Raw genomic sequence first — 13,720 nt, 5'->3', positions numbered from 1 at the left:
GGACCAGCTCACCTTTATGTGGTCTAAGGAAAGACAAAGATGTGAAAAAGTTGGCCAACACCGTGACAAAAAAGGTTCAGCTTTGAGCCATGTCATTGGCTAAGAAAAGTCTGACAGGAAAATACAAGGGCTCTTGAGGTCAGGGCAGAGTCTGCTATATATGTAATGCAATAGTCAACACCTTTGCTGACTCTGAGACAGCGCTTGAGTGGTGAACTATCATCCCCACACGGACAACATGAGCGCTTCTGTGGCTGTGTACAGGAATATCTACACGGAGGACCGCTTCAAACAGGCCTACGGCTCCGAGGATAACACAAGTGGAAGTTTGCGGCTCCGGGAGAAGCTCGCCGGGAGGTGCAGGTGTTCAAGGCGAGCCTGCCTTCACCTGTTGAGGGAGAGAGTGCCCATTTTCAGCTGGCTGCCGAGATACAGGCTAAAGAAATGGATTTTAGGAGATACTATAGCGGGATTGACAGTTGGTATTCTTCACATTCCGCAAGGTGCGTAAACATCGGCCTGTTATCAGGATAAAAGTACAGCTAATTACTCGCAGCCAGGTAGAAAGAGGGGAAAGGAAAGTTTGTTTTCACTGACATCATTTGTTTACCTTAATTATAGGTAATTAGAATTATGTCATTTAAGATTCAGTTTAGTTTTATTTTAATAATAATAACACCCTAATAATAATAACAATCTATATGTTATCAGAATCTTAGCAAGTATTGCAGGGTTAAGATTAGTTACTTTTTTCTTTTTTCTTTTCTTTTTTTTTTTTTTTTAAAAAAGAGAGAATTACAACAGCTGTAGGGCAAAACTGTCAAAATTTACATTGTCTATCTGTTGTTGTCAGTCACTTTTATTATTGCTTATTATATTTTTGCACTCAGTTAACTTTGCATGCTCCAGCCTCAGACAATATTTTATATTCATAGATTACGTTTCAGAGATTAACAGATTATAAAAGCATGTTTTTTTTTGACAAGTTGTCTTTCTGAATGTTCTTCCCTAAACAGGCATGGCCTTTGCTTTACTCACATCTGTAGCACCAATATTTGGCCTTTACACCTCCTTCTTCCCGGTGGTTCTCTATATGATTTTTGGCACAGGTCGCCATGTGTCCACAGGTAAGACTCTATATGTATTATATTTATACAATAGCATGACAGCAAATATCATTTCAGTCAACAGGGGTGATGGTTTTTCCAGTTGGACAGTACTATAAAAGGTAACATTATTTCATGCATGCATCTTGAGCTGAATGTCAAGTGTTATCCAGGTTTATTATGTTTACCACTGTTACTGAGAGGATGGGTCCTCTCTCAGGTACATTTGCTGTGGTGAGTCTGATGACTGGCACTGTGGTGGAGCAGCTGGTCCCCACTCCTCTGGAGATGAACTCGAGTTCCCCTCAAGCGGCTGAGTTTGAGGCCCAGAGGATTGGCGTGGCCTCGGCTGTAGCACTCCTCTCAGGAATTATTATGGTAAGACAGAGGCACAAAGTCTATGGATTAATCAAAAAGTCACAAAAATAAATAATAATATAGCAGAGTCAAGAGTATCAGTGTTGAATCCCTAAAACAAATGATAATGTTATTAATCTCTTGTGCTCCAGCTCTGTATGTTTGGTCTTCAGCTGGGCTTCCTCTCCACCTATCTGTCAGAGCCAATTGTTAAGGCTTTCACCAGTGCTGCTGCCTTCCATGTTACCATCTCACAGCTGCAAAGCTTGCTGGGACTGCGGCTCCCTCGTCACACTGGGACCTTCTCCCTCTTCAAGGTAAGCAGTGCTTCATGATGAGATCTTGATGCTCTAATTCAACGTGTTATTGTTTGAGCAAAGAGCATTTAGGGCAAATGCATGTCACTTTGGTGATGTTTGCCCTGCCGCTCACTGACTTGTGTGTTCAGACTTTAGCGTCAGTGATGGAGAACCTGCCTCAAACCAACACGGCGGAGCTGCTGATCTCCTTGGTGTGTTTGGCTGTCCTGGTGCCAGTTAAGGAGATTAACATGCGTTACCGGCAGCGCCTGCGGACACCTATCCCTGTGGAGATCCTCATGGTGAGTCAGCTGGATTTACACATGCTCAGTGTATTTAATTTTTACAATGTAATTAACAGGTTATAAGCCCTGATTATTTGCTTCAATCCCCAGGTGATTATTGTCACAGGTGTGACCTACGCCTCCTCCCTGGACACCATGTATGACATTAAGATAGTTGGCCACATCCCAGCTGGGTAATTTTTTAGATTTGGAAAAAAAAACTCAAAACACAGATGAGCTCAGTAGCTTCCAGTAGTTTGACTTTTGACCCTCCTATCCTCAGATTCCCAAAGCCACATATGCCCGCCTTGCACACTTTTCCTGAGATTGCGGGAGACACAGTAGCCATAACATTTGTTGGTTATGCAGTGTCCGTCTCGCTGGCAATGATCTACGCTGATAAACATGGCTATTCCATACATCCAAACCAGGTAAAGCCCTGAAGTGCCACAACTGCTTGGTGAAATGTTTGATCCTCACCAGTCTGTTAACTATTTGTGTTGAATCTGTGTTTGATTTCAGGAGCTGCTGGCTCATGGTATCTCCAATACGGTGTCCTCCTTTTTCACCTGCTTCCCAAGCTCAGCCACTCTAGCCACCACTAACATACTGGAGAGTGCCGGTGGATACACGCAGGTAGTAAACATCTTCAGTTTTGTTACACTCAGTAGCCACTGGTAGGCTCTTTGCATCAAGGTAACAGGGATTCAAATATAAACAAAACGGTCACATCGCCAATAAAATTAAAACACCTTATTGGATATTGGCATCCCTCCAAAACTGACTTAAAGGTCTTTTAATTGAAGGTCAAAGACTAACAACAACATTTAAGTTATTATGTTTACTGGTGCTTTTAACAGCAGCAAAACATGTAGTATGTTGAATTATAATCAGTAGACAAATACAAATTCTGATTTTGCATCTATAACTCATCGTTTAGTTGTGAATGTATTTTAAATTTATGTGGCCAAAATGGCTGATGTGCTAGCTGTCAGTCATATATGAACCCTGGACATCAGGAGCACCGTGACAATGTAATAAACACTATAATCCAATCAAATTCTGGTGATATGCCTTAAAATGTAGGAGTGCATTTAGATCTGTTTAATAACATAGGATTAGCATGCATGTTGAATATCCATATTTTCAATGCAGAAGTTGCTACTAATAAGAAGCAAAGCTTATGTGTAACATTGGGACGTCCAGTAAGGGATGTGTGTGTGTGTTTTCCTGCAGCTCTCCGGTTTGTTCACTAGTTTGGTTGTTCTGATTGTCCTGCTGTTGATTGGACCACTGTTCTACTTCCTACCCAAGGTTTGTTTATACATGTGTATCTATATTAACATTGGAAGGGGGAGAGACAGAGAGGGAGAGAGAAAGTCCACTCACCTCATCCTTTACCTCTCTCCTCAGGCAGTACTGGCGTGCATCAATATCACCAGCCTCAGGCAGATGTTCCTGCAGTTCCAGGACTTACCTGAACTGTGGAGAATCAGCAAGATTGACTTTGTAAGACCATTCAAAGGCATATGAATGTATTCTGCAATGTGATCCCCATGCATAAAAAACCCCACAAGAGAACAGAATGAAGATGGTTAATTAGCTCCCTAGTTGCCATTAGGTCAACAACTGATCCCTAAAGCACAGCTAATTATTATACTGCTCAGGCTGTGGTCAGCTCCAAAAACTGTGCTCTATTCACAGTAAAACATGATGTGCAACACTTTTCATATGTAACTTGCTGTCAAATTGCCAGGCAACCAAAGGAAACTGGACTTCATTCTTGTGATTATTTGTAACACAACTGTTTGCTGGTAATTTGGCTGGAGTTTTGTGAGTTTGCACAGTTTTTCATGAAGTCTGTATCAGCTACAGTGTTGTTGCCTGCAGACAGATTGATGATACATGTATCTTTAAACAATAACTGCTCTGTCACAGTTGCAACATCATTTGAAATAATCACTATTCCAGGCAATGAGAATCAGCTATTAATCAGGCAATAGGATCATGAGTATGCTAGTAGAGCACAGGTAGCTCATCAGATAAACTGCCTTCTTCCTCCACTTTTACACTGATTACTTGGCTGGAATCAACAATAATTTTCACTGACATGCTTCCATTGTTAACTGTTACATCCTGACATGGAAATAAGTTATTGTGCCCATGTCTTTGTGTAGATGGTTTGGGTGGTGACCTGGCTGTCTGTAGTGGTACTCAACGTGGACCTTGGCCTAGCCATCGGGGTGGTTTTCTCAATGATGACCGTCATTTGTCGCACGCAAAGGTACATTTTTCAATCCATCTGCAAAAATACTATTGTGCAATCCAGCTTGTGCTCTTGCCAAATGCTCTATTGTAAGAAACACCACACTGTACAAAGTTTTAAAATGTTAGATGAACTGAGAACATCACACAAGTAAGCAAAAGCTATGTAAAAGTATTGTTATAAGAATAATAAAGACCCATAATCAACAAAATTAATCTTATAACTGACATGTACGTCAAGAGTTTTATATCTGCATTAGAGCTCTGAGCTGAAATGAATCACTTGATACCTGTGAGGCAATGTAGATCATGTATCATCATGTATGTGTTACTTCAATTAAAATTGATGACCCATGGATCAACAGGGCTGGTTGTTCAGTGCTTGGCCGGGCCAGCAACACAGAAATTTACAGACCTCTGGAGAACCACAGCAAGGTGAGAGGATACCCTACTGTTTTATATTTGTATTTTTTCTTTTTAATATGTGCAAATAAGCAATCTCTTTCAGGACAGAGTATTTTTCCATTTATTATCCCAAAAACTAGTGATAATCATAATCTTAAAGATGATAAAGCAGGAACATCCTAGAAAGAAGTTGAGTCCTGTATTTCTTCCAGTGCTATGAGGTGCCAGGAGTGAAGATCCTGACTTACAACGGGCCTATTTACTATGGCAACCGTAGCTTCTTCAGGGAGGAGATGAGCAGGCTGTTGGGCCTGACGCCAGAGAAGATCCGCAGCCGGGAGAAGGCCAGGAAAGCCCTGGAGAAACGGGAGAGAGAGGCCACCGTCAACACTGTGGTACGACTACTGCAACCATTGAATGAGCTGAGTCTAAAAATATACTGTTCTCACTGCAAAATCCTGTTTCTTACTGTATGTCTTGTTTTTTTTTCTCCCTCCATCGTTCTTCAGGAAAGAGGCATTGCAAACACATCGTTTTCTTCAGAAAACGAGTTCTTCAAATCTGGTAAGTAATGAGAACTTTTTGGTGGCCCTGAGTGGATCATATTGAATATGCATATAGTTCCAAAAACTGAAAACTATTTATTGCCATTTCAAATAAGATCATCCACAGCAGCTATTTAGCCATCACAAACAACATTTTTAACACTACATATTTTTAAATTATTCTATTGACATTATATTATATTCTTTTGCTGTAGATAGTTTCAAGGAATTTCTTGTTTTTCTCTGCAGAAACATCTGAGAATGATGTCCAGGTAGTGTTAATCAATTGCAGCAGTGTCATATTTGTCGATGTTGCTGGAGCAAGACTATTTACACAGGTTAGTCTGCTAAAGCAAGATATTATGGTTCAAATTTCACATTATGGGGCTCTCTCCATGTCAAGGTGCATCATAGCAATGTGATTGATTGCGTTTGGCTTTTTGCAGATGTGTATTGAATGCCAGAAAGTTGGAGTTCATGTATATTTGGCAAACTGCAATGGTAAGTGCCTGTGTATTATTTTCTTCATAAAGGTTTTCTCTGATATATCCTTTGATTGTACTACTTTATGGGAAATCAATTTTAGAGTTTTTTATTTTTATTTTTAGAAGGATGATTATAAAAATGAACTTGAATACAGTGTATACTGATCAATGTTTTCCATCTCCTTAGAGAGTGTCTTAAAAATCCTCACATCAAGTGGTCTAATGAACTACATGAACCCTCAACATATTTTCGTCACTGTTCATGATGCCGTGACATATATCCAACAGCAGAGGGTAAGCTAAAGAGCAGATATGTTCACAAATATACTGATTTCTAATTACTTAGATTGTTGTAAACAAATGGTGACACTGCTGTTGTGTGCCACAGGAAAAATGTCCAGAGAACACCACGACTGTTTGGGTATGAGGCAGATGGACAATGGCGAGTTGTGCTCCTATCAACCGAGTGTCTGGGACTAAAATAGCAGAGGGTATTAGGACTTCTACATTTATTTCATTAGTGGAGACTATGTCTCTCTGCTGTATATGAGCACTCCAGCATTTGGTCCAGTGTGTACTGTATACCAGTGTTTCAGAGAAGCAGTAGCCTGTTGTAGCACTATGTCATGAATTACAATAATTATCACATTACAGTGTTACCAGTTTTCCTGTAGATATATTGGACTCACCCCTGGCACACTTTAATCTGATACTAGTAAATAGTCATAAATTCAGAGGAGTTTAAATCATGCAGATATACTGTAAGTACTCCACAACAGACAATGTTATTACATATTTAGTGTAATAAAAAAAAATCTAATGTGTTATGGCTATAAAACTTTGTATAGTTATGACTTATTTTTGTTTAATAAATGTTCTGTTTTTTATATGTTCTGTCATATATGCTGGAATATTAGCATGGTAATATTTATTTAGTTTCTGTTTGTTGTCTGCAATACAGAGATAAATACACTGTAAAGTGCACTGAATGGTTTGTTGAAATATTTATATTTTTTGAAATATGTGCTTGAATATGCAACTGTGTACAGTAAATGCCATCCCATTCTGCCTTAAAATGTTCTGTCTTTTAACTCCAGAGGGACTGCACAAAATATTTTATGAATGATTTTTGTATTTGTCAGCAACTGTGCCATCCAGTGGCTTTTTTTTTTCTTTTTGGACAATAAATATATCTCCATAAACAGAACGTGGAGTCTCCTTTTTACTAAATTTACTTGATGCCGAACAAATTTAAGAGATATAGATTTCTGCACCAGTACTTGGGTGTCTATAGTGTTTAAGTGTGATTACAGTTTAGGGGGAAACACAGTTTGGAATGTGAAGCATGCCCCCTTGTCAGATCTTGAGAGGAGAAGAAGAGCAGTCTTTGTATTTGGTGGGTACTGTAGACCAGTGTGTGTGTGTGTCTTCTCAGATATGATGAAAAGTCTCTGACAAATACAGGATTTAAATGACGAAGGCAAAAGAAATTCTTTCCACAGCATCCAGCAAAGAGTAAAATGGATAAAGTGTGACCAGGCTGTATAGGACAAGTCCTTGGTCCAGTTCTGCAGAATGCTGTCTCCCCCCCAACATGCATCAAGCAATATTAATGCCAATTAATGTGTATTTTCATAAGAGAAATCCTCAAACTTTGCAATAAACAGGCTGCATTTTTGGCAACTTTTGGTAATGCTTTATTTTACAGGTCCTTTAAAGTTATACTAATTTCCTGTAAATGTTTGGAGTAAGTTGCAGGTGTGACAGCTTAATTTTTGGACATCTTACAGAAAGGGTGGTGCAATTTGGTACAAATAAAAAGAAAAACTGTTAAAAAAAAAAAGTGTTCATTTGGTTCAGTTAGTAAGTGCCCACTTGTTGTATTTGGGTTCATATGTAGTTGTTAATTTCTAAAAATTCTTAATAAATTATTCTTACCAATTCTCTAACTGACAGAAAAACTTAGTTTTCAGTATGTAGATTTGCCTGTCAAACTATATATTAGCATATTAGATTCTTCATTAAAAACTCTATAATGAGCACATTTTCCCTATATACTACCAAATTACATAACCCTTTCAAAGAAATGTCCTTAGAATTACTAGTTATAAAGCTGCTACTTTCAGGAAATTATTGAAAAAAATCCCTGGAAATTACTGTAGTAGAAAAGTAAGGGATCCATAAAATAAAGTGTTACTGAAATTCTTGATTATTTGCTAGCTCATTAGATAAATGATGATGAATGGTAGGAATTTTTGCAAAAACAACTAAACTTAACATTTTTTTTTTGTTTTTTGTTCCTATAATTTGCACCAAATTACACCACCCTTTTTGCAAAATGTCCTAAAAATTAACTGTTCAATGTCTGCAAATTACTCAACTAAAATAAAACGTCACCAAACTTTTTCTACTTTCAACAGAAAGGAAGCAATTGCACATTGTAACACCAGAGTAACAAACCCTTCTGTTATGAGGTGTTTAAGGTGTTACCAGAGCTTATAAATGCCAGTAATTAACCAGAGTGATGTCTTACCTTGCCACCATGCTGCCCTCTGCTGTCCAACAGCTAAAGGTTTCTCCTCATCACAATCCTGTTACCTTGACCTGATAAAACTATGTGTAGTGTGAGTTCAAAACCAGGACAGAAAAGAAAAAAAAAACTAATTATTTCCTTGCTTGATGTTGGATAGCCAAGTTATTAATTTTTTTGCAGTGCATATTTCAAAGAGGCCTCTAGACACTGTACCCTTTGGGTTTTCCCTTTAAAGCTCAAGGAGTATTTCACTAATTGGCAGGAAGTAGTCCACTTCAATTAGAACATGGTACACAAGGCTCTGGCCAACTGTTTACTAAGCCAGATTCTACAGGCAGACCTACTAACACGCACATGCGCACACACACACACACACACACACACACACACACACACACACACAGGCCTACATTCAAAAAGTAACCCTGCAAACTACTCCAGGAAGGTCAGTGCTTTAAAACCTTTGATTTACCTGTGAAAAAGTGCTAACAGGTAACATTACAGCACATGTACAGCATGTACTTACAGTTATGTTGGTTGAACCACACATAATGAAAAAAAAAAAAAAAAATTTTCATTTCATGGTAATTGTCAGTAACACTGACTTATTTCCTGCACCAAGAAAAAATAAACAAAACAGTGGATTACAGTGGAATTATAATTACACAAGGATAAAACATTGTGTAATTAATAGTAATTATAATTTATGGAAATTTGTACAGAAGCAGCAAAATGGAAAATACAGACCACTCCAGTCAAGACTGTTCATATTTAGTATGAGATGATGATACAACAACAACAACAATAATAATAATAATAATAATAATAATAATAATAATAATAATATAATGCAAGTCTTGGTGGTTATTAATCCCCTTAAACATATACATTTTGTTGTTGTCAGCATGACAATAATAATTTTAGGTTCTTCATGACAAAGCAGAGGACCATTCAATTTGTGTGGCATTTTTGTGATTGTTTGTTTCCATCTTGTGGTGAAATGTTGGAATGGCAATCTCTTAGCAGGTTCATTATTCTGAACAGTGGAGGAAGAAGCATTCAGATCCTTTACAAAAGTATTAATATAGCAATGTAAAAATACTCAATTACAAGTAAAAGTCCTGCATGAAAATCTTACTTAAGTAAAAGAACAGAAGTAAGCAAATGTACTTAAAGTATTAAAGTAGTGTTTGGTCCCTCTGAGTGATATATTATTAGGGCCTGAGCCCCAAAGGGGCGAAGACCCTCTTGTATCTGTTCTGTTTCTTTCTTTCTTTCTTTATTATCTCGCCACTTCAGACCTAAATTTGACCCCCCAGTGACTTTCAATATGCTGTTTCTCACTCTCTCACACTTCCTGCTCGTTTCTATTCACAACCAGTGTGGTCATCTTATTCATTGTGTTTACATAAAAAGGATTTTTTTGCTTGTTTGTTTGTCAGAGGCTGAATTATGTTCTTCGCTTTCCAGCACATTCACACACATCCATGTGTTACTCAAGCATGTTTCATTGAAATTACTTCCCCATGACTGTAATAAGAGAAGTAAGATCAATGGATGCAACACCCTAGCAGTCTGAAAAATGACAAGAAGGATTTGTACTTATTAAGATTATACAAATCAAAGATACAATAAGTCTTCTCTTGGTGGAAAATGATAAAGAGGAAATCTTCAAACAAATATAGTAATAATGTTTATAAAGATTACTGCTTAGCTTCTTCTGTTTCTCTAGTTTTTCTTCTTTGTGTCTGAGTCTCTCAGAGCTTTCCAGGGGATGTTGTCAGGTATGACTCTGACCAACTAAACCACTAAATCACAGAGGAAATAAGAGCTTGTTTGAGAAGAACTAGTCCTGCGCAGAGTACTGGGAAGTACGTGACAATACATGCATGTTGTCACATATTCAGTTTTCAGAGTGAGGAAACTGCCAGGTACAATTGATACATGTTAGAGAAGTTTGAGACACCTTTTTTTTTTAGATGAATCGTGAATCAAAGCGAGGTGGAGTTTAGAAAATTAGCTCCGCATTAGGAGGAGTTATGAGAGGTATATAATTTAATGTTTTATGATTTTGTATTAGGTTCTTTATCCCGGGATCAGGGCCTCGGTTTGCTTTGTATTGCTCTTTATGCAGAGTAAACCTATTCACATTGAACTCTACCAGCTTCCAGTGTATTTCTTTGAGTCTTTCTCTTATAAGTTTTGAGTTTAATGCTAAGTTGTGGGTGACTTTAAGATTTATTGGCCCATTTGAAGATTTTCCCAAACACTCCTTTTTAACCAAAAGATAATGTGCAGCATCCACACACACATGAATTAATATCTCTATGTCCACTGGATTAAAATGGGGGCTCTGCCTTTTATTTACCTGTTGCCATGGTGACTCGTAGTATCGGAGCTCCATTGATGGCTTTTTTCATTCATCACGCATGCGCTTAACTCAGAGTGAACATACCCAGAGTTGATTGAACTGGCTCTGATCAGCTGTTCTGAAACCGAAAACTCTGAGTTTCCCATCTCAGGGTTCATCAACTCAGAATTCAGGGTTAGACTCTGAACTTGCTTTGTGCAACGGGCCACTGATCCAGTTCAGTACAACTTGCACAAATTGTGTAAATTCCCCACAAATGGTGCAAGACATTAAACTATGTTTAATTTGTCACCAATTAAAATTAAATAAAATAGTCAGAAGTAGGCTTGAGTAGAGTTTGTCTTGGCCACATATAGAGGAACTTTCAACAGCATCCCTGTCATTCACAAACCCATCGCCACCAATCTAACAATATTACAGAAGCAGTGTCATCGAAACTGTGAGGCAAGCTAATGGCTATTACTGTGTGACCTCAGTAAGGACTGATTCCTCAAAACCAGTCAAAGCATCTGTCAACATGTCAGCAAGAATTACTGAACTTTAACAAACCCACACACAGATTACACAATCATGGGCAAAAACAGGCCATGAGACCAGTTGAAAAATAATTGACTTAGCACCAGTGGTGGGTAGACTACTTAAAATCTTTACTCAATTAAAAGTTCAATTACCCCCATAAAAAATGTTAGGTGGAGCAGAGCAGGTGGACCCAAATGCAGGAGACTGCAGGCTGAAGAAACTTCTTCATTTTAGGCTCATGTAGGCAAAACAAAGCAGGCAGATAAGATCAAAACAGAGCGGAGGGCTATTGCACAAAAGAAGAATTCAGAAATCCAAGATAATTGAAAAAGTGAGGCTTGACCTTGTCTAATCAGTGCATCCAGGCTTAATCCGTTACACATTTGCCAAGCCAGGATGAGGGGGTGCGACTATGTCAAGCCAGGTGTGAGTAATTCGGATAAGTGCGCGTTCACGGCTTTCTTAAACAGACCACAAGGGGGGGTGGCCCATGGTGTTATGTAGACTGTCTTACTTTGGCTTGCCTTACGGCATCTGGCAACACACTCTCTCTTCTGGAGCCACCAGACGATAATCTGAGTATTATTCATTAAAAGTGTAGGCTTGGCACATCCTGTCAATACAAGTTCTATTGGATATGACAGGGGCAAGGCACTTCTGTGTCATTGGACTCCAAAAGGCTTGAGGTATCATGTCAATCTTGTGGAAATACTTCATGCGTATGTGGAAATACGTCAGTGATGTGGTGCTCATAAAAAAATATCACACTTGTAACAGGACCCAGATGCTGTACAGCTAGATAGCTAGCCTGGCAATATAGTGAGTATTGCCTAAAGGAAATCCACATTATGCACAATTCCTGCTGTGCTAATTGATAGGTGTTTTACAGAATTCACAAACTGTCAGATGTCTATACGCCAAACACCTAAAGAGACAAATAGAGCTGGCAGATGTGAAGATTAAAGTCCACAAGAAAAAACTGCAGGATATGGACCTTGACATGGAAATCAAACGAAAGACACTGAAGAAACTGGACCTGGAAATCCTGAAACTAGAAATGGAAGTGATTTCAATGCACACTGTAAGCATGACTGTGACATAATCTATTAATCATTGTTGTTCTCTCTCCCAAGCTCCAAGCTAACAAGTGATGACTGCAAAATAAAAAGGTCAAAACACATTGTGGTGTCCTCCCAGTTTCATGAATGTACAGTACATTATATAGTTATCGGTCCAGTGAAGTGAGACTATAATTTGGGAAGATTATACAATTATGAAACCTAACAACAAACTGTGTGCTACCAATTCCAAATAAAATGACATACACTATCCTTTATTAGTAAGGGATAGGCCTCATCAGCATTTCTAATCATCTCAAGATGCACAATAATATATGTATTCATCAAACCTCTGACAGCAATACAAACAGTAGGCCTAACAGTAATAATGACTATCACATGAATAATTATAAAAATGATAATGGTTACAATTAAAATAACAGTGGACCTACTTAACTGAATGGCAATGTATCTGTGGTATTTTAAAGCAAGCTAATAAAAATGAAGCAAAATATATACAGAAGAACATGGAATAAATGTAAAACACATTTATTTCCGATCGGAGTGACAGCTGACTGGTCAGATAGAACCAGGATTAATCAAGCCTGGCTGTTAGCCTGGTATGGAGCAGGCTAGCTGCACAGAATAAAAGTCCATGGTAACTTATGTGCCTCTGCTTTCGTGCAACCGAGTCATGGCTAAATTCAGCCAGGATAACTGAAAAATCCTGCCCTAATCCCCCATCTAGGTTTTGTGCAACATCCCCTGGAACAAACAGAGCAGAACAAACTAAATAAACTGAACTAATGAGGGAATGGGGAACAGGTGGCCAAACTGAAAACGGGCAAAGAGCTGATAGGCTGAGGGAAACACTGGGAGAATGGAAGGGCTGGCTCAGCTGATACAGGGCAGGTGTGTAGGTGACCAAAGGAGGAAAACATGAGAGACAAGAACAGACACACCCAGACTGCACACACAAAGACAGACTGGGAGGCAGAAGAAAACACCAGGACACAGAGAACACAGCCAGTAAAGGCAACTAAAATAATTATAACGCCAGAATCTTTTAAAGACACAACTCAAATAAGTCTTCTCCTTTCAGTCCAGTCTAAACAACCAGGGAGAAAAGTCTAAAGGGCATTTGTTGGACTAGTGGAAGGACATACAGCCAGACTGTGACAGAACCATGGCAAAAAAATTGCTCAAGTAAAAGTAAAAATTACAAATTGACAAACCTATTCAAATAAAAGTATAAAAGCACTTGGTCAATAAACTGCTCAAAGTACAAGTTATTTTGTGTTTTAAATATTGTTTAGTGTGTACAGGCCAGAGATCTTCAGAAGTCATTTTATACAAGTACATGTCAAGTTTCAAGAATGTTTTTGGAATAATAAGTGTTACATCAGCTGTGCAACATGGTTATTTCTATGGAATGCACTTTGCTTTGAATGTTGATTATCCCCAATTTAGCTATTTCTCTACAATATAATGAT

General features: G+C 38.4%; 1 protein-coding gene and 1 long non-coding RNA gene across 2 annotated transcripts; one reads left to right on the top strand and one right to left on the bottom strand.

Moving 5' to 3' along the window:
• slc26a10 (solute carrier family 26 member 10) lies at positions 1 to 6,953 on the top strand. Its single transcript, XM_044352604.1, has 18 exons — positions 1 to 503; positions 1,017 to 1,127; positions 1,327 to 1,484; positions 1,616 to 1,780; positions 1,912 to 2,064; positions 2,158 to 2,240; positions 2,330 to 2,477; positions 2,569 to 2,682; positions 3,283 to 3,360; positions 3,460 to 3,555; positions 4,224 to 4,330; positions 4,677 to 4,746; positions 4,929 to 5,111; positions 5,226 to 5,280; positions 5,511 to 5,599; positions 5,708 to 5,762; positions 5,934 to 6,040; positions 6,135 to 6,953. The coding sequence occupies exons 1-18, from the start codon at positions 239 to 241 to the stop codon at positions 6,171 to 6,173; spliced, it is 2,076 nt and encodes a 691-aa protein (XP_044208539.1). The 5' UTR covers positions 1 to 238; the 3' UTR covers positions 6,174 to 6,953.
• On the bottom strand, positions 4,986 to 11,551 carry LOC122982961. Its single transcript, XR_006403568.1, has 3 exons — positions 11,322 to 11,551; positions 8,280 to 8,359; positions 4,986 to 5,072 (listed from the first exon to the last, which is right to left on the bottom strand). It is a non-coding gene; the product is annotated as an uncharacterized LOC122982961 (long non-coding RNA).
• Between the last annotated feature and the right edge of the window lie 2,169 nt (positions 11,552 to 13,720).

This window comes from Thunnus albacares, chromosome 5, assembly GCF_914725855.1.
Source record: "Thunnus albacares chromosome 5, fThuAlb1.1, whole genome shotgun sequence".
Lineage (NCBI taxonomy): Eukaryota > Metazoa > Chordata > Actinopteri > Scombriformes > Scombridae > Thunnus > Thunnus albacares.
This window is presented reverse-complemented; position numbering and strand designations above follow the sequence as displayed.